The following is a 23,401-nucleotide window of genomic DNA, read 5'->3' on the forward strand; positions in this document are numbered from 1 at the left end:
AAATATACACAAAATATATTTTTTTCAAATATCTGACTGACTAAACTAGTCTGGGTCATATGAGCACAACAATGTATGTTTTCCTGGTATTTGCTGAATATTTTTTTATTTTAAACTTTGCATAGGTGGATGGTGTCTGTAAAATCCCTTGTCCTGGAGCAGAACTCAATACATTATAATAATTTAAAACAATTAAAGAAATACTAAAATTATATATTATGACAATTAAGTATAAGTAGTCATATAAATGATTATAAAAGTATCGATAAATTGAATTAAAAATAATTTTTTAGATATTTTCCAACTCCGTTGAAATTTGTCCCTAGTTTTCGTCAACACCGTCAGACATGAAAAGAATGTAAAAAAAATCAGGCATTATTTGGGGGCACCAGAACTTCTGAGGACCCCATGACGTCGTCTTTTTTCTTCCTTTGCTAAGAGGGCTAGTTAGCTCCGGTTAGCTTAAGTTATTCTTTAGTTTTTTCTTCTGTTTTATTCCTAAGTTGCTTGTCACAACCATGATGTGTCAACACCATATCTGACAGTTTTCAAAACTTTGATGAAATTTTGTGAAATAAAAGCTTAATTTTGGTAAACTGTAAAGATTTCATGGACCTGATGAGCTACAATATGGCCTCCTTCAGAATAACATCATATAAATTGAGGTAGTTTGGCTTTTTTTCAACTCCATCAGAGTTTTTCTGACTCTTTCAGTGAAATTGTTGTCAAATCTCACTTAAATGTGCAATTAATTCATTTTAATGTATTTTACATAAATTGTTACTTCACATGTATCAAGTTTTTCATTTTACTCACTAGTTTGTCACCACCTTCAGTTCTGTCAACTCCGTCATGCATTGTCAACTCCGTCAGATGGACTTTTTGTTGTTTTTGTTTTAAATATTTCTTTTGTTTCTTGAGAAGCATTTGTCTGTAAAATGAGTAAAAATATCACTAATAGTGCATTTTAAAAATAATTTTATATTTATTTTGTCAGATGGTGATAAAGTTCTGGGTCAGGTCGATNCCCATTTTGTCCCTATTCTCAAGAATCACTGTTATTTATCCTTGTAAACTCATTTTAAAATTCTCTTTCCAGCTCAGGGACCAAACGCCTTGAAGCCCGGGAAGTGCTGCTTCAACTTCTTCACAGGCAGGATTCCCATCGGCGAGATTCGGTCCATCGCCAAAACTCACGAGAGCTGCACCAAACGAGGATTTGTGTAAGTTTTTGTCTCGCTGATAATCCAGGTTCATGCAAAGAGCTTTTGAGTAAAGCAGATTCATCCTTCAACAGGATCAACACCCCGCGAGGAGACTACTGTGTGAACATGTCCCAGAAATGGGCCATCAAAGCTTTCCTGAAAACCCCGAAAGAAGTCGATGCGTTCACTACGCTTCCGGTCAAAACGGCATGAAGGACGTCACTCAGCAGTGTCACAGCGGGGCTCAAAACTTTCTGTTCATCACTGAAGAACATAAAGTTCCTCAAAACAGTTGACAGATTTTGACTGTAATCTTACGTATATCCTAAACATGTATTATTTTACTTTGTATGCAGCTTACACATAATATATATTAGTGCTACTTCTGATACTTTACTATTAAAGTTTTATTTCACAAGAATGAGACTTGATTCATTAATAAATTGCAGAACAGTGAAATGTTATGAATTTCGTGAGTAAGCAAGTAAACTTTATTTATATAGCATCTTTTATGGGTCAGAAACCACAAGGGCTTTATAAAATATATTGAATACAAAAAAAAAAATCAGTTTAGAAATAAATGGCAAATTGCAAAATTTCCAATTTTGCATTATTGCATGAAACTCTGCAATAATCTTGATTTATTAGATATGTAATGACTTTAGAAAGCAGATTTAAAAATAATCTGTGCAAACAAAAATCATTAACTGCGTTTTCCTGAGTCCTATTCACTTTTTAGAGTAAATTACTGAAATACAATGATTTGATATTCTTTTCTACAGAAATGCACATGTGGACAAGTAGCTTGGAAAATTCAAAACTAAATGTTTATAATAATTTGTTCATCTTTTCCAGAAAAAAAAATACACCCCTCAGAAATTGCAATAAAAAATTTAAAATGATTAAAATTCAGGTGTTTACAGAGAAAAACCCAGAAGCAGATGTTGTTAAAGCATAACTTTAATATTAACCATATACAGTTAAGAGACAGAACACATGATAAACAAAGAAGAGAAGAAACAGTATTTATATATATATAAAAAAATATTACAAATAAAAAAATACAGCTAAACTGATGCATTCGGGTCAGTCGTTGAAGTTCCTAATGATCTCAGATTTGATGCAAAATAATGAAAAAGGTCTTGAAGGGGACAGATGTTTAGATGGATGCGTTTACAGATGGTTTATTAAGATGCAATGCAAAACAAAAAAGAATGAAACGGAGGAAAAACAAACGGAGCAGCCTCATGTGTGCCGATAGATGCATGTAGTTAACGCTTTATGTGCTGCAGGTTTGTCCCTTTATTGATTGACTCAACACAAAATCAAAGACTTTATATTCAACTGTACATAGAGTATTTTTTTATCATATGAAAATAAAACATTACAACTCTGAGGAAAAAACTGGAGATTTTAATCATATGAACTTTATTGTTTATCAACTCAAAAAGTGTGTTTTTTTCTATTTGGAAAAAATGTTTTTTTATTTTTTTTATTTTTTTTTAACACTTTGGTTCATTGGGCAAGTTTTCTTGAAATGGTCGTAATTTTGTAATTTGGCCAAAATGTGGAGATGAAGGTTCAGGTCTAAGACAACAACCGTCACACATGCACACCACGATATTAAAAACATTTCTATTTACTGTGACGTGGAGAGATTTCACACCAATTTGGCTTTTGCATAACGTCTTAAACATATGGAAGTAAAAATATACGCGAGCAGAAGAACGCGCCCGTCTTTGTTTTGTTTCATTTGAACAAAAATCTCAACATTATCGAGTATTTGATAAAATAACACAGACCTGCCACCGCACAGTGAATCATGTCTAAACACCCCGACCTGCCAGAAGCCACAACTTCACACCTGATTATTTATAGAAACCGGTTTTAATTTAAAATGTATTGAGGAAAAAAAAAAAAAAAAAACGTAGCAGAAATTAATCATTCTGTTTTATTATGGGAAAAAAATGTACAAGTATGCAATCCTTAAATTTATGGATTTAAAAATGTGAAATTCATCATATAAAAAGAAAACATTTTGATTAAAAAGGGTTAACTGGACAAAAAAAAAAAGAAGCTAAATACGAGAACATTATATTTCATTTAAATGTGATCTTTGCGTCTGTTAACAGAAGACATTTTTAACAAGAGAAAACAAAAATGGTTATCTTGAGGTGGGGGGGAATCTTTTGCCAACATATGTTTTAAAACTCAGATACTGTTGTAGAATCATATTTTCCTAGTTGTAGCTACTCTTTTCTTCGAAAGAAGTAAAATCCTGAGGCAGATGGAGATGTTGTAGCAGCCGACAGCAGCTGAAGGTTAAACATCTTGGCTAACTAGTCTGTCTGCAGCTGGAGGAAGCAGGTCCTGATGGAGCATTTCTCTGAGCTACATCTACCCGACCTCGCTGCAAATCGCTCAGCGAGTTCTTAAGGTGTCAAATTCACAACAAGTTAAAAGAAACTGTTGGCTCATCTGCAGACCTGTGAATAACTACATGTTTACAAATGGCTATGCACGGTCCCTGCCACGTGTCAACTCCGAGGAAGTCCCCTCTTTGTCAGGAAATATGGGAAAATAGAAAAGCACAAACATGCATTCCTCATGAGAACCAGAAGCGCTGCAGAGGCGAGTGCTTTGTGTGTCGTGTGATATGAGAAGGTTGAAGCTGATTTCTGACTGAGTGTGCGGTCTCAGGCCCACATGACACGAAGACTTCAGAGGAGATGGAGAGGAAGAAGAGCTTGAAACCAAACCGGGAGGCCGACTCGGGCTTTAAAAGATTTTTCCTTTCTTCTTGTTCTTCTCCATTGTCCTGAGAGAGAAATAAGTAAATTATGTTACAAACAGAAAAAAAAATGTTTATACCTATAGATGTGAATATTTTAAATGATGAAAGACATTTAAACAGCACAGTTTGTTAAGAATTACTTTCAAATTTTGTGTAGAATATTATTTTAATGCCTATAAGCAGTATTTGTAAATAAGCAGGATAATAAAATCCATGTTCCAATAAACTCTCTGATGTTTTATTGAACTGTGTTTACCTTCCACATGTGGTTTTACTCCATTTACAATGAAAAGTATGACTAAATAACGTTTGGATAAATGTGAGTCAGATTCTTGAAAAGGTCACCAGGGGGTCACTTGCTCGTCTTAAGCAGAGGATCATAAAGTCACTTCAAACACCACAGCATTTAGAGCTTTTTGGAAGAACATCTAGGCGTTACTGACTTGGAGGCGTCCAGTTTCTGCTGCTCCAGGATTCTTTGCTGAGCTTCCCAGTTGGCCTTCTCGTCCTCAAACACTCGCCTCTTCTCCTCCAGCTCTTTGTACTGCGCCTCCAGGTTCCTCTTCATCTGCTCGTGGCGCCTCTCCAGCTTTGGATTAAAAACAGCAGAGAGTCACTCTGACGCTCTAAATTAAGCCCGACTCTAGATGCTGCCACTGAACGGCTGAAAATGGGAGCTAATGAGAATTAGAAAGTTTTCAGTAAACGGTTTCATTGCTACCCTCATTTCCATGCCTCTTTTTAATTTGTTTAATAATGAAATATAATGTTTATCAATTAAAATAAGTTCTTCTGTTTCTTCAGTGTGAGCAGCACACCAACCTCGGCCTCTGAATCCTTCAGCTTCTGCTTCTTCTCCTTAACCTTCATTTCAAAGACCTGCTCCATCTCTGCCTCCATCTTCTTCATCTTCATCACGTGCTCCCTGCGCTCCTCCTCCATCTGAGCCAGAGGACTTCTGTGGATCATGGAAATAAAGATTGAGGTAGTAGCAGAGCGGGGCCCTGGAAACCCATCTGGAGCTCTGAGTAACGACTTCATAAATCACAAAACAAGCAGAATTTCAGTGTTTTCATATCTGCACAGATATTTAGTCATTTCTCTTTTCCTGTGTAATTTTGAACACCGAGGTCTTACTTTGTGAGTTGTCCCTTGGCCTTTGAGGTGTCCACCCCGTTACAGGTGACGGCGGCCAGTTTCTTACTGCGATAGTTCTCGTAGTGGACGTTGTTAGTGACGTCCTTCAGGTCCTGCATGTGGGTCCTTTGGAAGGACAGACAGACAGCAGACAGACATGAATGTCTCCCAAATCCACCAGAATATATAAGGATTTCTCAAACATGCATGAAAGAATAAAAGCAGGTGGGAATAATGTTGTAACGTAAAAAAAAAAAAGTAGTACATTTTACATGATACCCTCCCCTGTTTCCTCTACAAGGAGTTAGATATTAGATATTAAAAATAAAACAAATTAGGAAAAAAAAAACATATGATTACAATCTAAAATAAAACCCCCATTGTGGACATGATTAAAGGTTCTTTTTTTATTTTAATTGTAATTTTTAAAAAAATCAGTGCAAAATTTGCATTTTAATAATGAAATGTTTCATTTTTACGACATTTCCTTTGATATCTTCATTGTTTTTAATGTGATTTATATCTTTCCCCCCTCATTCTTAATTGTCCCGTTTGAAATTTGCTAAGCAAAAACTTTCCTTTAAGGATGGCTGTGGAAATAAATGCATTTTCCATCGACACATGGAATGAAATATATAATTTATCACAATTTACTTTTTTTTGGTCATTTACATAAAACTGAAGATTGTTTTAGGGCCAAACACTGCGAATTTAAAAAAAATAATGCACAAATTTCTGACAAAACTAATTTAATAAATGTATGAAAATTCCCACATTTTCTTTTCTGTAAATGCCTCAGCAAATAGGCGTTTGATCTGATTTATGTTTTGGAAAAATGTGTATAATCTCAATTTCCACTTTTTCTACCAGACTCATCAGTCCATCAATGAACCTGCAGCACTTTCTTTTATCCATCTCTTGGACTAAAACAAAGCGATTACACTCAGAGCCAGCAGGACGAAATTAAAAGTGCTGAAGTAAAGCTGCGTTTCTCACCGGATCAGCATGTTGCGCAGCACCGTGAAGTCGCAGTGCTCTCCATTCTCCACTGAAATAAAGTGACAAAAAGGAAAACGCAGCAGCAGTGAGAGACACAAACATTTTAACATTGATGCCTCCCATCAAACCCATCTTCCATTTGTCTCAGAGGAAACTGAGGCAGAAACGTGAATATCTAGCAGCTTCTGCAGTGGATTTCCAGTCGTCTGGGATTTGTTTGCTCTCCAAACAGACCGAGACCAACACGATGTTCAGGATGTTATTTACAGAGTAGCTAGAGCATGGGCTGAGTAATGTTACAATAAAACAGAGATATTAAAATGGAAATAGTTATAAAACTAACTAGAAGACAACATGTTCATTCATTCAGCGGTTCTAGAGGAAGGGGTCTACATTCAACGAGGTCTGTTCAGGTGGCGCCTGTGTTTAAAAGTGAGTGTTATCAGTTGTAGTAGCACGTTTACAGAAAACAAAGGGCAGAAGGATCACAGACCGTGATCAGACAGGATGGTTTCATCTAGAGTTTTTAAGTCGTATTTTAAAGCATCAGCATACATGCTACAGTTTCCTCCCCCAATCATGTCTGAAATGATTCCTGAGGAAAAACAAACAAACAAAAAAAGTCTTACAGCAAATTTTATTGTTTGAATGGTTTCATTAAAATGAGCCTACATTCAGGACTATTAAAGTTTCTAAATGAAAGTCTTCTCACAGAGCAAAACACTCAAAGTCAACAAGCCTCTGAGGGTATCTGTATGTGCACTGCTGCCCCCTACAGGACAACCTGAGGACAAACCTCTGCTTAATCATTAATGATAAATTGGTAAATCTGCTCTACTCCAACCAAAACAGACCAAACAATGTTAAACCCAAACCTGCAGGAACCAGCAATTGTATATGTTTATATCTTAACTGATCCACTTCACATCTACATTACATTGTATTGGTTTATCAGATAAAATACCAGCATATTGTATTGAACTTTGTGATTATTTTATATATTAAAAAAGGTGAAAATGACTTCTTTCGGGCACTACATGCAAAAAAAACAACCAAACATAAAAACTAACACTGGAACGAGTTTGAACTAATCTGGCATCTGATACAAAAATGTAACTTTTGCATGTTTTCAGTTTTGTTTATGCAGGAAAAGAAAAGCGTCCCATCCGATCACAGTTCTTTATTGGACTCACAGATGCAACACAGACAGAAGTGTTGTGGGTCAAAACAACAGCAAACACAGCTGCTCACACGTCACGGTTCGGTTAGACACTGAGACAAAGACGACAGGGTTATGAGGTCAGAGGGGATTCTGGAAAAGGACTGCAGATGAACTACTGGCTCAGGTTGAACAAGGTGGATCTCCAAGCCTCCTCTTCATTCAGAACGTTGCTCCTTCTAGTTTAGCCTCCAACCAACTCAGCAGCACATCATCACCAGTGGGGGGAGGAAGAAAGAGGACACCTTACCATTGATGAAACTTAAGCTGACGTTGCCCTTGGCCTTCCAAACCAGCCATTGACCTCCTGTCTCTTCTAGAGGAGGGAGCTCTGACGAAGGGGAGGGGTACGGTTTTTGAGTTACTGTGTGCGCCCAGCGAGGGGCTAAATCTGGGTCTGGAGCTGCTGGGATTGGTGCGGCTCACACGTGGCCCAGAACTGGCCAGCGTTTGGCCCAGATTCAGCCCAGATTTGGCCCGGCTCAAACACCAAAACCTGCATGTGACCAAACTGACTGGCTAAGGAGCACAGGTCTCTGTAGGAGGTGGGGGGGTGTGGTGGTTGGACGGGGTGTTTTAGGAGGTTTTGTGCATGACCAGCAGGGGGTGCAAGCCTCAGTAAGGGACCAGGAAGAGGAGCTATGTGGGGGGGGGTTGAAGAGAAAAATAAAAAGTTTCAACTATGAAAATAAAGATTTTATTTATTAATAAATGACAGAAAACACCTGATTGCTGCTGCTGCTTGGTTGTGTGATATAATTTTGAAAAAGTTAACCAATCAGAATACAGTTCCAAATGAATCAGGTATTTTCAATGCTTTTATATACTAGACTGGGTTCACTTAGGCTATGATGATGAACTGCATTAGTTAAATGAAATAAAGAGGACAGCCTTTTATTTAATACATGCAGAACTACATTTGAGCAGGACGTCTTTCCACCAAGTTAAAGCTCCAACATTCAAACTCTGCGAATGCTAATGAGTGAACATTTATGACAAGCCACGCGTTACCTTGTTTCCCTAAACGAACTGCTACATAACCTGCTAGTACACCAACATACCCTCAGTTACTCATGAAACTATAAGCAATGTGTTAGCGCATGTTGGATTCCAGTCCTTGATCCAAAGACACAGCAGGGCCTTCTCACCATCCTCCCTCCGCACCATTCAGCTCAGCCTGCGGCATCACAAGCTGAGCTGCAGGGTGAGTCGGGGCTCACGTTTAAGAGCGATGGCGACGTGTTTAAACGCCCTGGGAGCAAAGAAGGAAACCGCAACGTTAGGGTGACGTTTCTGTTGCAGATGGGGATTCAGCACCAAACAGCCTCTGGTTCTCTCCATGACAATTTACAGCATCAGACCTGGGAATAAACCTCATCTCCGGGCAGAGCTGAGACTTTTACTGCTTAAAAAAAACAACAACGATATTTCAGCTCTTTTTCAAGCAGTTTGCACACCGTGTTAACAAGCAGCATCAGGAAAAGCACCTTGCAGGATCTTGTAATATGTCAAGAAGATGGAAGCAAGTTGCTGGGAGAACTAAGACCAATACACTAGCTCATTCAGACCGATCTGAAAAGCGAATGTATTCTAGATTCATCTAGATAAGCTTATGTCAGAGATTAAGCATAATTAATTTACTGAAGTGCGAAGGAGACTTTTAGTCTATAACCCAAGTCTGATTCGAGCATTGGTTGGACCATCAGCCTAATGATGTGACAGCAAAGCAAATGAAAAGTGGAGGGAAAAGGAGGGAAGGGGAGATTCTGACAGGAGGGAGGTGGGAGTTTACATCGAGGCAAGAGGCGTGGGGGTAAAAAGTGAGGATGAAATAAAGTGAAAGATGGTTTTGTTTACCAAAAATGCCCTCTGTCAGTCATGGAATAGAGTAGACAAAGAACAAAAAAAAAAAAAAAAAAAAAAAAAAAAGAGAGAAAAGAAAGAATGAAACAGTGAAAGACTGATACATGGTCAACCACAAAGTAACAAAAAAGGTACTTCACTTTATTTTCTTGAGAATAAACACAGAGTATCGACTTCCTGGAACATCAACGGCAGAAAGGAAAAGAGGAACAGTTCATAGTGGCTGACAGTGAGGATGTGTGAGGTACCAGAGGACTCTGGGTCTTTTCTCCTTTTCCAGAATCCCTATCAGGATCAACTCTACCAAACAAGTGTGTACACCGGCGCAGAAGGGAAGGGAGGTGGGAAATAACTAACCGGATAACCTCTCACTTGTCAAAATTCAACACTTTACACATCAAATCTGTGTTTAAGCCGATAGCTCAGGCTAAAAACGATTCATAAACACAGCAACGGCTAAAGAGGAAATCAAAGAGTGATGGAGGCGAGTTCAGTCCAGGGAGTTTTGGTTTGATTTACGATTAACACATTTTTTCCTGACTTGGTAAATCGATTTCTTCTTCTTCGTAATATAGTTTGATTGGACAAAAAGAGTCACAGTGCCTATGGTTCCCCTCTGGGGATTTAGCTTTTTGTCGATTCCAATTAGATTGAACGGCTTAAAAACAAATCACGTACATCACAAAGTTATACAACTATACTACACTTACTCTGACAGTACTAGGACTGTCGGTAAAGTAGTTTCAAAGAACAGGTTTAAACTGTCCTATCATTATGCTGAATATGGATTCATATGTACTTGTAAACAATCCCTTAAACAATCATAGCAGCTCTAAATAAGGTTTGGCTGATCAACATTTTGACAAGTTAATGCATTACCCGGTAATAAACACACAGAGTGGACACAAAGGGTCACTGTGGAGAACATGCATCGTGTGCCAGTCGTTCTGGAAAAATCATGCCTCATCCATCCAAACAGGAAGTACAGCCTGTGGGATACTTCCAAGACACTTCCATCTTTAAACAGCGACATGTTTGAGCCTCTTTCTGGCACGACTCCCTAGCTGACAGAGTGCAGTGAGACTTCACACAGAACCAAATTAGAACCCTTACAGAAACTTAAAACACTACGTGGGTTTCTCATCCGTTCGGTTTAGCCAAACACCGCTTCTAGTGGCCTGTCTCATTCACAAACTCGGAGCCTTTTTGCTCTCTTCCAGACCTGGCCCTGAGTGAACCTACCTTCTGCCACGCCCCATGGGTACTGGCGACCTCTGACCTTCTTGCCGTTCACCTCTACAACCACATTGCTGCCAACCACAGCCAAAGGCATCTTTTCCTAAAAGGAGAGAACGAAAAACAGCGGCATACAAAAAAAAACGAACAAGAAAGTTGATTTCAGAATTTACAATCTTGCAAGGTTACTTGATTCCTTCAACTGGCCAAACTGGGAATGTCTTTGGGTTTGGACACAGTGAAAGCTCATGAAACACATCTGAACATAATCTTTTCTGCATGAGGATGACGGCAACGCAAAGTGGAAAACGCAGCCTGCTGTACGCCAGCCTCCATCCGGCGAAGGCTCCACATGTTCCACAATTTGACGTGCAGATGGGAGTGACTACAGCCTGTTTTGTTCTCTATGTAGTGATATTGTAAGTCAACTGGTCAAACAGGTGGGTGTTACTTCATTAATATTTCTCTACTCTACGTTTCTAGTAAAGTAATCATAATGTATATGATTAATGTATTTTCATATTGAAATGACTGAGTGTTGTGCGTTTTCGCAAATGTGACCTATAGGTTCCGTTTTGCACTATAAAATATTTATGTGGTATTTTATGTGATGGGAGCAGTAATGGCTCCATAAATCTAGAACATGTTCTGACCTCATATGACACTGGAACGAAATCAGGAAACTAAGAGGAGGGAAGGCGTTTGAGTCTTTATATTGTGGAGACGTTTGGGAGCTGCAAATGCCGAGAAAGTGTGTTTGATCTTTAGCAACCAAAGAGCTCAAAACCTACATTTTAAACCACTATTATTCATGATTGCCTAAATGGAGTGGGAGTCACTCGTATGTTGAAAATAAATATCTGCATATGATAATGTAAAGAAGAGAGCCGGTCAAAACAGTCCGCCACAGTTTTAACCAAGGCCTGTGTATGTTAGGATTAAACACTTAAATCATTCAAGAAGGAACACAGCTTGGGTTGATAACAGCAGTCTAATTAGTTTTGGACTAATTTTTGCATCAACACCACATCTCACAAAAATTTAAACCAATTTTGTTACTTACTGAACTCTTTAAATATTTTTGTCACCATGGTGCTTCTAAATTTAATCAGGAGTCACAGTGATATGCAATAATGACCCGACAATAACAACAATTACCTTGATCTTTCGTATGAGCTTGTTGTCCTCGTCGTCCTCGGTGTCGGGGAACTCATAAATCTTTATTTTGTGCTCCTGAATCTCTTTCATGATCTGCAATCGAGTGAGCAACTCAGAATCAAAGATATGAGACCCAAAGACAATGAAATGCAGTACAAAGCTCAAATTGGTTAAAAGTCAGAATAAAGACAGTTTTGAAATTTTCAGGAACATTTTGTGATTCTTTAGAAAACGTTTCCTTGAGACATAAATAGTTTGACTTAATTTTCCTCTGACTTAGAGGTAAATAATCAATGAAGGACATCTTTTTAAAACCAGGATCTTAAGCCAAGCACACAAACAAACACACCTTACAGCAGCAGTCTTATGAACAAGCAGACTATTAAGCACAAGGCTCTACCTGTCCAACACCACCATCTAGCTGTGAATTTTAAAAATCAAAAGACTTCATCGGTATGAAACTGTTCAAAAACACTCCTCGTTTTCTAACGATATGACAAAAATACTAAGCTTGAGCTGTTTTGTAACAGCATAAATATCTTTTGGACTTAAATTGTGGTAAATGATGTTTAATACCAAGTAATATATCACAAACACAAACCTGCTTTTTAAACAGCTGACACTCCTCGGGGGTCAGTGTGTCTGCTTTCGCAATAAGAGGAATGACGTTGACTTTGTCGTGGAGCCTCTTCATGAATTCAATATCCAGAGGCTTTAAACTGAAGAAGTGGAGAGTGGATTAAAGTCAAAAGGAGATAATTAACATACCGACCTTCGTTCATTCGTTTAACTCCTTGTATTAAGTTATATTTACTGATTTTTGTTCATTAATTAACTTTGAAGATTTATAGGCAGAGCTGTAAAAGGCATTTCAACTGCTCAGATATCTGCACAGTGAGAATACATGGCACCCATAATAATCTACTAAATATTCTGTGACTCAACTCTGTGAGTGACTAATTATTACGCTCTGCACAGAACATTAAATATCACAGGATGATGACAAGCACATGAGGTTTAAGGAGGTTCTTTGGATGTAACCAAAGCAGTGAGGATTTTCTGGAACTATCCTGTTAACATGTAATGTTATTACTAATGTGTAGTAATTGGTAATATTCTGTTAATTTAGTCTGTCAAGGCATGTCTTTGGTCCACAAAATCTAGAACTGAATTCAAAAGGATTGCAAGATGGCGCTGAGTAGCGCAGGTGGTGGCCAGATGAGGGTTTTGGTGACATTGGGATGTTTCAGCGATCGCTCGAGGACGAGTGCTTAAGAGGAAATGGCTCTGCTTTGGATCAGAGCTGGAGGAACTGCGTTGCACATGCACAAGAAAGTGTGTGACATCATTCTTCATAATTTTTTTTGTTTATATATATATATATATATATATATATATATATATATATATATATATATATATATATATATATATATATATATATATGTCAACATAAAGCTTTATCTTTCTACAGTTTTTTTTTGTCTAATTTGATTTGTTGCTTTGAACCAATGGAAACACACTTCTCATATGTGACTGGTAGATACTTTTCTTTGACAAGTGTGACAATAATAGAGTAGTAAAAAGTCTGTACAAAAAAAAATGCTTCTGCAGAAGCCCTTTAAAGGGCAGCTGGAGCAGAATGAGCTCCAAATGAGAATCAGCTCTGTAGTCTGGAGCTCGAGTCTGAAGATTCAGGCTCAATTAAATGCTGAGCTGCCACATTTATCAGTGAACTTTACTTGAAGTCAGCAGCAGCACTGTCAGGCAGTGTTACTTGCAGTAAAAAATAAATCCACATTAATGAATCTAAACCTTCCTACTCGTTGCACCACTTTGCAAAGAAGTTGCAGTCCAGTGGGTCGCCAGCAGAGGGCAACAGAGAACAGAAAATTAGACCAAAACAAAAGAAGAGAACAAACAAGCTGTCTGTCCCCTGCAGGGTCTTCACTACTGAATGTCAAATAAGTCTTCTGCTTAGTTGTGTCGCCTGACACGATGAACTCAGAGAGCTGGGTGTAGGAAGGCAAATATGTGCGCCATCACAGTGAAGACAATTGTATATGATTAAACAGGCAGTAAACAGTGGAGTCTGTATGGATGCAGCTATTTCTATTTACGCAATTAAACAATGCCTGATTTGTGTGTGTGTTCAACTGTGGAAGCTCGTGCAAAAACAGCCACAACAGACAAGATGTGTGCAGCAGACATAAAGGAGACCTAGATAAAGTTTGTGTCCTGCTGTTCCAAAAGCGATTTGAGTGTAAGCAGCTCTAGATAAAACAGGAGTCAGGTTGTCTGTGCTCAGACTTAAGGGAGACAAGATATTGAGTGTTCAAGAATTTCTGTGATTTAGAACTCATAAATTAGCTGAAAAACACTGGCGGTGATTTAAGAAACCACCAATAAAACCCATTTCAGCCAGACAAAATTTCATCCGCTGATGGAACCTTTTCTGGAAATCTACCCACTGGAAGACGGTCGAGCCTGGAAACGCGCCTGGAGCTTACCTCTAAAACAAGATTTATACGCTTTCAAATTTTACAGCTTTCTGTGAATTGAGGGGAGGTGGGAGCGGCTCTGGAGTGTGTTTCAGCTGTTTGGCAGACAAGATTTAAAAGGGGAAAGGCGGCTGCTTTGAAACTGCACTTTCGTCAACGTCTCTGAAGTTACAGAGACATTTACAGGGTATGTTGAAAAAAATGAACCTGATTATTTACAATTTTGTCAGTCTGTACAACATATGAACATATATCTAGGACAGAAAGATAGCTACTTGTGTGCGTTTCTACAGTTTTTAAAGTGCAGGAGTTATTTTGCATGCACTCTCATAATCCCATTGTTAAAAGCTGCACAAACTGAGTAATTTAATTAAGCAGCAATGCATGGTCTATTTTCTCTGCGTTATTGTGCAGCTGAGTTAATCTACATGTTGAAAAATTCTGCCAGTTTAACAGATAGGAACATGTATGACACACTGGGGCTGCTGCCATTCAAATATTTACATATTAATGCAAATTACACACCTGGCAGGAGATTAAACTCCAGAGATTTATTCACACTCCAGGGATCATTCAAATCCCTCCTTAAAGCCAAAGTGGATAGATGGATTTAAAGTTGTACAAATCCACAGCTGCCCACACACACACAGGTTTCAAGATGACAGAAGAAGGCGTTTGTCTGCCTTTGTGAGCATCTATGACTCTCCGTTCTAATTGGCTGATTCAGTGATGGTGAGTGGCTCTTTTCTGAGCATGTGCAGAAGTAGGTTATATAATAACTTTTGTGGGTCAAACCTTGGCTGACTGCCTCATCATCTGTAACACAGGGAGGTGCAAACATTCCCTACATCCGTCCGTGCAATGGTGCCCGGACGGATAACACGGTGGCCATATTGAAATCATTTCCTCCAAATAAAAGTCTCAGATCAGCTCATATTTCATGCTGTACTCACCCGTGTCCAGAAGGCGCTATGAAATACAGGCAGCAGTGAACTCTGTTGTCCGGCATGGATCTACGGTTCACCCTCGACTCTGCGTTCAGGAAGTCCTCAAACTTGCTGTCGATATAATTTATGACGGGCTGCCAGCTGGCGAGATGGAGGAAACGGATCAGAGAGGAAGACTGGAAAAGGTGAAAACGTGCGACTGTCGTCATTTCGTACCAATTGCTGTTGTCCACTGCATCTCCAAAACCCGGCGTGTCCACGATGGTTAGCGTCAGCTGGACGCCGCCTTCCTTGATCAAAACTTTAGACTGCTCTACCTAAAACACACACACTTGTGAATAAATGTGACCGCACTGACGATAATCTACAGACTTCCTACCCCTCTGTCTTAGGGCTACAGACAATCAACAGCAAGGAAAATTGGTTTATTTGGTCAATGTACCAATGTTAGTGATGCAGTGCAGGATTGTGAGGGGTTTAATTGAAGCAGAGGTGAAGTCAGTGGTGTCGCCATTTCTTTTTTAAGGTGTCGAAGGGTAAGTGAAATATATATTACACAACATTGGTTGATGTACGTTATCGGCCAAAACAATAATATTATATCAAAATCAGATATCAAAAATGGACAAAATTAGGGCACTCCTAATGAATACTGAGCTGAGAGTAGGCGGTGGTCCAATATCCATAATTCAATGAAAAGGTAGAAGGAGAGACGAAAGGACAGATGAGGAAGAACACGGATGGAGGCCAACCCTCCAATCTCCATCCATCCAACGATGGGTGGGAGATGGGAAAGAAACACCATTTAGACATGGACACAAAGTCTGGAAATGCACATATTTTTCCATACTAATCCAGACTTTGTAAACCCTTAAATCAAATTCTCTACTTTTCGTAGGAACATTGATGGCATGCATATTTACTTGAAGGATGTGTATTCGGGAGTTAACAGTATTTTGAGGATTTGGAGTCAATCAACGAAGCCCTTTTGAGAGGTGAGAAATATTATCTGTTCTGTAAAACAAAATTAAAAGCTGTTTCCAATTCACGTTTATTCAAGGTGACACATGATTCAAGTTATTTTCTCTAATTAAAAGCAGTTAGCAGCACGAGAAGGCAACTTTGTTTGGATTTTGTTCTGTTTAGACATGTGTTTCATAGCAGACATTCTGGACATGCACTCTCACAGCTGGATATGAGAAGAGCGGAGAAGTGTTTGTCCAGAGAGCCGAGGAGAGCGCCGTCCAAATACTACAGTTTGGAAACTTGCCGTCCTGTTCGCAGCCAGTTAAAAAGGCAGAAGTCTGGCTGACTCATTTTTACTTAAAATCTAAATCATGTTTATTCGACTGTATCCAAACTGAAGACAATGAAAAACAATGTGTAAGAAACTCTTCAACATGCTGAGGCATTTCCTAGATCTGAAAACCAACTGCTGAATTCCCAGACTGCCCTTCTAAGCTAGCATCCAGTTTGGGAAATAGCTTAAAAATACTTGCAGACAATTTGCATTTTCGCATACACGTCTGTGGAAGATTCACAGAGGAAAAAAAACAACAGAGCTTACTCCGGAGGAGAGCAGTCTGGATGCTGGATTTATACATTATACACTTCCACATGAAACAGTAACTGCTTCCCATTGGCCGTAACTGTCTCCCATTGGACAGTTACGGCATGGATTATTATGTTTCACCTAGCAATGAGTTTTTAACCACAACTCCTGCTCACCAGTGGATTGGTCACCCAAGTGTCCAAGCTTTAACCCTATTAATAGTTGGTGGAATGTGCTGTAGAAGAATTTGTGCCGAGATCCGCCTCTCACGTCTTCTCTACAAGACACTGCTGAAAAATAAATGAAATGGATGGAAATAAATGATATTTCAGAGACGTACTGCCTCAATGACAGTGTAATCAAAGCAAAAGGCAGTCCAATTAAGTCTAAGGTTGTGTTACTTTTTTAGGATAGGCGGAGAAACAGGTGGGCAATGACTGATCTCCAAAAGCATTTTTTCTTAAATATTAGATTTTACTAAAAGTGCACAGTTACATTATGACTAATATGCAATAGTGACCTTATTTAGTTTAAGTGAAATTGTTAACTCCATTATTAGCTTTATTGTACCATAGTACACTCAGTCAGAAAATGTAAAAAACAAAACTAATTAAGTAAACTAATGTTAGAAAATGGATTGATTCTTGCAAGTGGCCTCAGGTTGAAACAGAAAAGCTGCTCCTCAGTCACACAGATTCTTTGTTGCTTTTTCGCTGCCTTGCATACTTTCACAGGCCCATCTGGTTATTTTCAGATCACCCTTTAAACTTGAACTACGGCCTTTTAACTCCAACACAAACATTCTTGGGTTTCCACAAACCCTGAGATAATCTGTCGGACTTTATAACTGAGCATATATATCACGCACCGCAGTCATTTGACATATCTGAGTTTGACTGATCACACGTCATGTGTGTTCAAATGAACGTGTTTGTGCGTGAAATGTCAGCCGTCCCGAAACCAAATCGGCTATTTCAACCGTTTCCGTAAGGGAAAACAGATTGGGAGAAAGCCTCAAAAATTTCCCCTCAGGCCCTAAAGCATCATTTAAAAAGAAATCTGATCCGCGAGCGACAAAACATGGTAGACTTTTCTGTAATATAAATACTCTGAGCCGGTCAGCCTCAGACCACAGAGGCCTTTTCCAACACGCCTGCAGACACCAACTCCTACTTGGAGGGGAGAACATAAACCCACGCCACAGTCACAGCGTGCATGGGAAGAGGGAGGTTAAGGTTCTTTAGTCAAAGACAATGAATGCAGCATTGTTCTCATGCACTGACTTGACTGTGATAAAGCTGCTATGCTGAAGAGATGCAAAGGCAAATGTCATCTACCATCCCTTTGTACAGCAGGTCATATTTTAGATATGGCAGCTGCTTGAACACTAAACACAACTTTCTCTGTTTCGGTAAAATGAGAAGTTATGATTCACTGCAGTGCAAAACTTGAAAATGAATTAAATTAAAGGCAGCCATCTCCACTCAGTCAAACAATAAGAGAATGGGAAAGCACAGTGGGTCTCAATTATGAACAACAGGCGCAGATATCGGGTGTGGTAATGGTTGTAGGACCAATGACTGATGAATCTGTGGGAACACTGGCTGATCCCAGCGCACACTCAAATATCCAACATATCTGGAGGCAGATTTACATGTAAAGGTTCCTGATTAGATTTAACGGCCACGTACACAGAATGTGATACAAATGAATGAAGTTAATAAATGTTTTTCTTAAATTTTTACTGACAGCATCTCAATAGACAAATGAAGTCTCTGCAGTATTGTATATATTTTAAAAGCCATATCTAGCATGCTGTGTTTATAATGTCCTATAGCTACTGTGCTTCCTCCCACTTTGAGTTTTTTATTTGCTTTTCTGATTGGTTCTAAACTAAGATGTAGCATGAAATTTTAAAAGTAAAACATCGTATTTATTTTCAGTTGTGCTCCTTGTTGGATCATTTTCATTTAAATCATTTGCTAAGCAGAAAGAGCCAAGCAGCTGAAGGGACCTCAGAAAATGTGAAGAATTACAGCTGGGCTTGTAATTTGGATTAAACGGTGCTTTAGATACCACAAACTGATTCTTTCTGAACAATCACACAGTGCAGCCGAGTTTTCTCACTCACCAACCCACACAGAGGCACTTCTAATCAGCTGAGCAGCAAACTGAATAGCATCCTTTCAGAGAAGGAAAAGCTGTGGGGCCTGTGTGTGTGTTTGTGTGGGTGATACTTGTTTGTGTTTAGGTCTGAAGACAACGCAGTGCTGGTGTAAAAAAAAGTGTAAATTAGAGTTGAAGTTCTTTTACAAACAGGATTTACGAGAGTGTGGGCGGGGCGTTTGAGATTGGCCCACAGGGTTTATTAACCACACAGGGGAGGGTTTCCAGCTTTAAGGCGAGGGCTGATGAAGGATTGACAGAATGTTGTGATGGTTAAAGTGACCCACAGAAACCTCAGAGGGATATGAGGGATCTCCGACCAGATGCCACGTTTTCTTTTTAAATCCTGTCACATCTTATAAACGTATCATTGCCAATAACTTCTGACAGACACTAGGCTATACCAGGTTTGATGTCTTCCTCACCCATCATTGCTTCTTCCTCCCCTTTCTCCAAATTCCTTCACTTTCCTTTTGCTTCTATTGTCATCTTCCACTTCCTGGTGGTTTTCTCCCAAAATTCCTTAACTTGTTCCTTTTAACAAATTGCTTCTCTTCCTTCTTTCTCTATCCTTTCTTCCAACAGCAGCCTGCCTCCTCCTCTTCAGTTTGTCATAACCATAAAAGGACACAACTGAACCTTGTGGCAGTTTTCCTCTTAGTTCCTCCATCCTCCTTTGCCCCAACTGTTTCTGATTCTGCAGCCTCTCTGTGTAAAATGCAGTGCACAAAAACTCAGATTATGCCTTCCACCTACTTTACCTGCTTAACTCCAGGTCCCTTCGAAATGTTAAAAGCTGGGCTAATTTTTTATACGCCCTAACATTTGATAGCTGAATTCAGGTATGTCAGTTTAACTGGATGCTGCACGTTCTAGTGCTTTTGTTGAGTCTCACCTGGCTGCGCAGCAACGTTTTTGTCGAATGTTTACTTTTCGGTTTCACAAACCTTTATATTCCCCAGAAGTTTCCAAGAATGATCTCAAAGGTTCTTATACTTTTAAGCTTCTTAACCTACATTTAAGGCCAAAATTATTCAGTCGAAAATAAAATCACATTACGTTTGTTTATTTTCTTGTGGCCCTACTTGAGGTAAAGTTCCTCCAGCTTCACTTAGTAACTTTCTTTAAGTAAAAACTTTGTTCTGAATCTCAACCACCGACTCCGACCAAAACCATCTGCCTTCCAGCCGAAACAGCTGGTTGAGCTGAGATTCATCTGTCATCCAAGCCTGTAGATGGGCTCTGGAACCAAACGCAGAGGTCCAACCACTTTTGAGTAAAAGACGGCCTGAATTCAGGCCACAGTAATCCTCAACATTAGCACTTTTGTCTTTTAGGTTTATTAAATCACTGATTTTGCTATTATGAGACTGATTTTTGACAGATCGCAAAACTGACTGGTTTATATAAAAAAGATCTGAAATAGTCTGACTATGTTAGCTTGGTTGAGCTTGGTTGACGTCTGCGAAGACTCCGTCACAACTCAGGAATGTATGGTGCCGACATTTTTGCAGATATCCAACTCATCATTCCTATATCTGTGGTCACTTTTATGGAGGAGGGTTGAATTCCTTCTATATAAAGACAAATTAAAGAACAACTAAATGAAACATTTTACATTTGCACCACAAAAAACGTGCATCAGAGTAGTTTGAATTCGTGGTAGGGCTTTCAAATTAAGTCATAAATTATGCCCTTCGTAATGTTGCGCTGATAAACATCTGGAAAACTTGGCAGCTGTAAAGTCTGGCTTGGACGTGCTGGTGCATTCCTTCAACTTTGGTTGGTTTATTTTTGATCCCCACACTCGACAACCAGCGACTCAGATTGTTGTCCATCAAAATACTGCAACCTCAACCACAAGCTGGGTTGAGGTTTTTTTTTGTTTTGTTTTGCAAAGTCCATTTTTATGATGCTTTTAAAGCTTTTCAGAGACCACAAGAAATGCGGTTTTAATCCGTGCCTCATAAATATTTAGACCAAAATAATGTTAAAAAGCTTGGCTGGATTAACTGATCTGAGCTTCACAGCTTTATCTGGTAGTTTTGGCAGGAGACAGAGTTTGAGGAAAAAATGAATATCCAAAACGCCTGTTTTATTAGGGTTCAAAAATGAAGAAATGAAACAAATATTTCCATGCACCATGGGGTAAAAAGTAATCTTTAACCGAATTAATCAGAAAATAGGCTAGACTGCTGTGTCAGTCACTTCAATTAAATAAACTTTATAGGGCACTTTTTAAATGGTCAAGTATAACACAACGTGCTTTGCAGGGCTTAAAAACAAAAAGAGGAAAAAAACAAAAACACTGGAAACACATTAAAAACGATCAATGAGAAAGAAAAGATAATGTCAAAGATTTGTATTTTGCAGAAATAACTTGTTATAAGAATAACAGTTTAAAATATCTAAGCTAAATTTAGGTTTGTATGTGAAGAAATTTGATTTTGAACAAAACTAAAAACTGTCCTAATAGTTTCAAACCGGCCTGATAAAAACCAGACCCTTGCACAATTTTCTTCATATAGAGTCTGGAGCATTCCTGGAGGCATGGACTGTGTAGAGGTTTTAAATTTTACCCAATTGTTAACGTTTTCCTGTGATTAACTAATGCGGCAGTTCAATGCCAAGTGGCTTACCTGAAATTGCATGTGCTGTAAACAAGCATCCTCCACTGCGCAGAGAGAAGTACTGATCCAAACGAGGCGGCTGTTAATGTTAATTAAATATTTGGAAGCGTGGCCAACATGGACTCAACGACTTTGTTCACTTCCTCCACTGCCACTGCTAAAACTACAGGCAGATTAAAATTCTAGCACGGAAAATCAACGTCATGATTCACAACTTCTCCTCCTCTTTCCTTATTGGCCTGGTATAAAGTCTACCGGAGAGAATCCGAGTGTAGGGGAGGAAGTCCAGACCGTGCTGGAAGCAATCATTTTTTATTTTTTTTTAGTAGAACTGCAGAGTAAGGTAATGGCCAGACTAGAACCAAAAAGACCAACTTTTTAAAACTAAATGTTGAAGGAAAATCTGCTTTCCACATTCACAGTCCTCACATCTGTGTTTGTTTCTGTATCAGGAATTCATTCAGAGAACTCATCATCTATCAACGAACAAACCCAAGCAAAAAAAGAAAAAAAAAGAAAAAGCAATTAACCACAACAGAAAAAGATTAATGAGCTACTGCTGCTGACATCTGCAAAACCAACTCTACGATGAAACGCTGAAGTGAGCTGCGATTTGGAATCGAGCTAATCCAACAGCAAACTGAGCTCACCTGCACAGTCTTCTTTATGCGCTGCGACGGTCCAGGGTAATCCTTGGAGTACAGGTCAGTCAGGAACAGAGAGTTGATGAGAGTGGATTTACCGAGACCAGACTCACCTGAGGACAAAAAGTAAAGAATCAACAAGGATTCTGCTGTTACAATGATGGAACTACAGCTGACTGTTCAATTCTCTGACTAGATATGCATGCACTGCACACACATTTAGTGACCTTTGGGAAATGGGTTGCAACACAGAAAATAAAACTGGATGCATTGTGTGAGGGGAAAAAGGTCAGGACCTCATCTGCCAGTACAAAAAGCTCCCAGATAGAGGAAATAAAACGTTTCCTCTCTACTTCGCCTCGGGGAGATTCCCTTCTTCAACATCATCATTTATCCACTCTCTCCGTCTATCTCTCTGAATGCCTTCTTTATAAATAAATCTAAATATTTCTGTTCTCACTGTATAAACTTTCCACTCCAACTGGTGACAAAAACACAGAAGATGAAGAACCGCAACAAACATTTATTTGACAAAGTGCATTTAATCCAAGCGTACACATCACATATGCTTTTTCTCTCTCACACACACACACACACACACACACACACACACACACACACACTTCATCTTTGAGGCTCATGTCTCAAAGATGAAGAGTAAAACTAAAGAGGAGGGAAGTCTGTCTGACAGGGCAGTCTCTGCAGAAGATATCTGATGATATCAAAACATAATTATCTTTTGTCAAAGTCAAAACTTTTTGAGATTAGCAACATGTTTTCCATTTGTGAAAGAAAAACAAAAAGATTTCCAATGCTTTGTTACCGCAAGGATCACCGGAGAATAAGAATACAAAACCATGAAATATGTACCAGTCAGTTTTGTGCTCGTTTCCAATTTTGTGTTTGGTTTTAGATTCATCTGATTTATTGTCTTCCACCTATCAGATCGAATCACGAAGCAACAGGTTGGGAAGGGAAACCCGGACAACTCAGTTACTCTCCAGCTCATTCTGGAAAATTCAAGGCATTCCCAGGCTACCCAATTCTGAATCTGCCCCAGTATCTCCTCCCAGTTCAGATTTTATGTTGTGTATTTTTTCTTAGGAATGCACCACAACACTAAGATTTTCTTCTCCAATTCTTTCAAAAAAAAAAAAAAAAAAATTCTTTAAGTTTCTGATAAACTGGAATCAAAAGTGTAGCATCACATAATTTTTTTTTCTCAAAAAAGCTTTTTGAATTCGTAAATCCATCTCCTTATTTTACCCACTCTATGCCGACAGTGTTCATACTTTGTTAAAGAATAAACAAAAATGTTCCCATGGCTCTTTCCCATTGTGTCCTTTATTG

At 38.9% G+C, this 23,401-nt stretch overlaps 2 protein-coding genes across 2 annotated transcripts in view; one reads left to right on the top strand and one right to left on the bottom strand.

Moving 5' to 3' along the window:
- LOC106936537 (C-C motif chemokine 26-like) overlaps positions 1–2,445 on the top strand; it is an 8,035-nt gene extending 5,590 nt beyond the window's left edge. The window contains exons 2-3 of the mRNA XM_015017609.1: positions 1,100–1,223; positions 1,298–2,445. Of these exons, the coding sequence (XP_014873095.1) occupies positions 1,100–1,223; positions 1,298–1,418 (245 nt within the window). The 3' untranslated portion in view covers positions 1,419–2,445. The remainder of the gene's footprint in view (positions 1–1,099; positions 1,224–1,297) is intronic.
- A 1,435-nt stretch (positions 2,446–3,880) lies between these two features.
- Positions 3,881–22,223, bottom strand: LOC106936535 (septin-7-like; the record flags this gene model as incomplete). The annotated part of the gene is made up of 12 exons (XM_015017607.1): positions 3,881–4,023; positions 4,443–4,588; positions 4,822–4,957; positions 5,137–5,262; positions 6,133–6,184; positions 9,212–9,223; positions 10,460–10,556; positions 11,612–11,704; positions 12,213–12,330; positions 15,066–15,200; positions 15,276–15,376; positions 22,058–22,223. Coding segments are annotated over 12 exons (1,222 nt in total), but the record flags the coding sequence as incomplete, so codon positions are not given.
- Positions 22,224–23,401: the final 1,178 nt, after the last annotated feature.

The sequence above is a fragment of the Poecilia latipinna genome, unplaced genomic scaffold, assembly GCF_001443285.1.
Source record: "Poecilia latipinna isolate Pla-1442-1.1 unplaced genomic scaffold, P_latipinna-1.0 Scaffold2166, whole genome shotgun sequence".
NCBI lineage: Eukaryota > Metazoa > Chordata > Actinopteri > Cyprinodontiformes > Poeciliidae > Poecilia > Poecilia latipinna.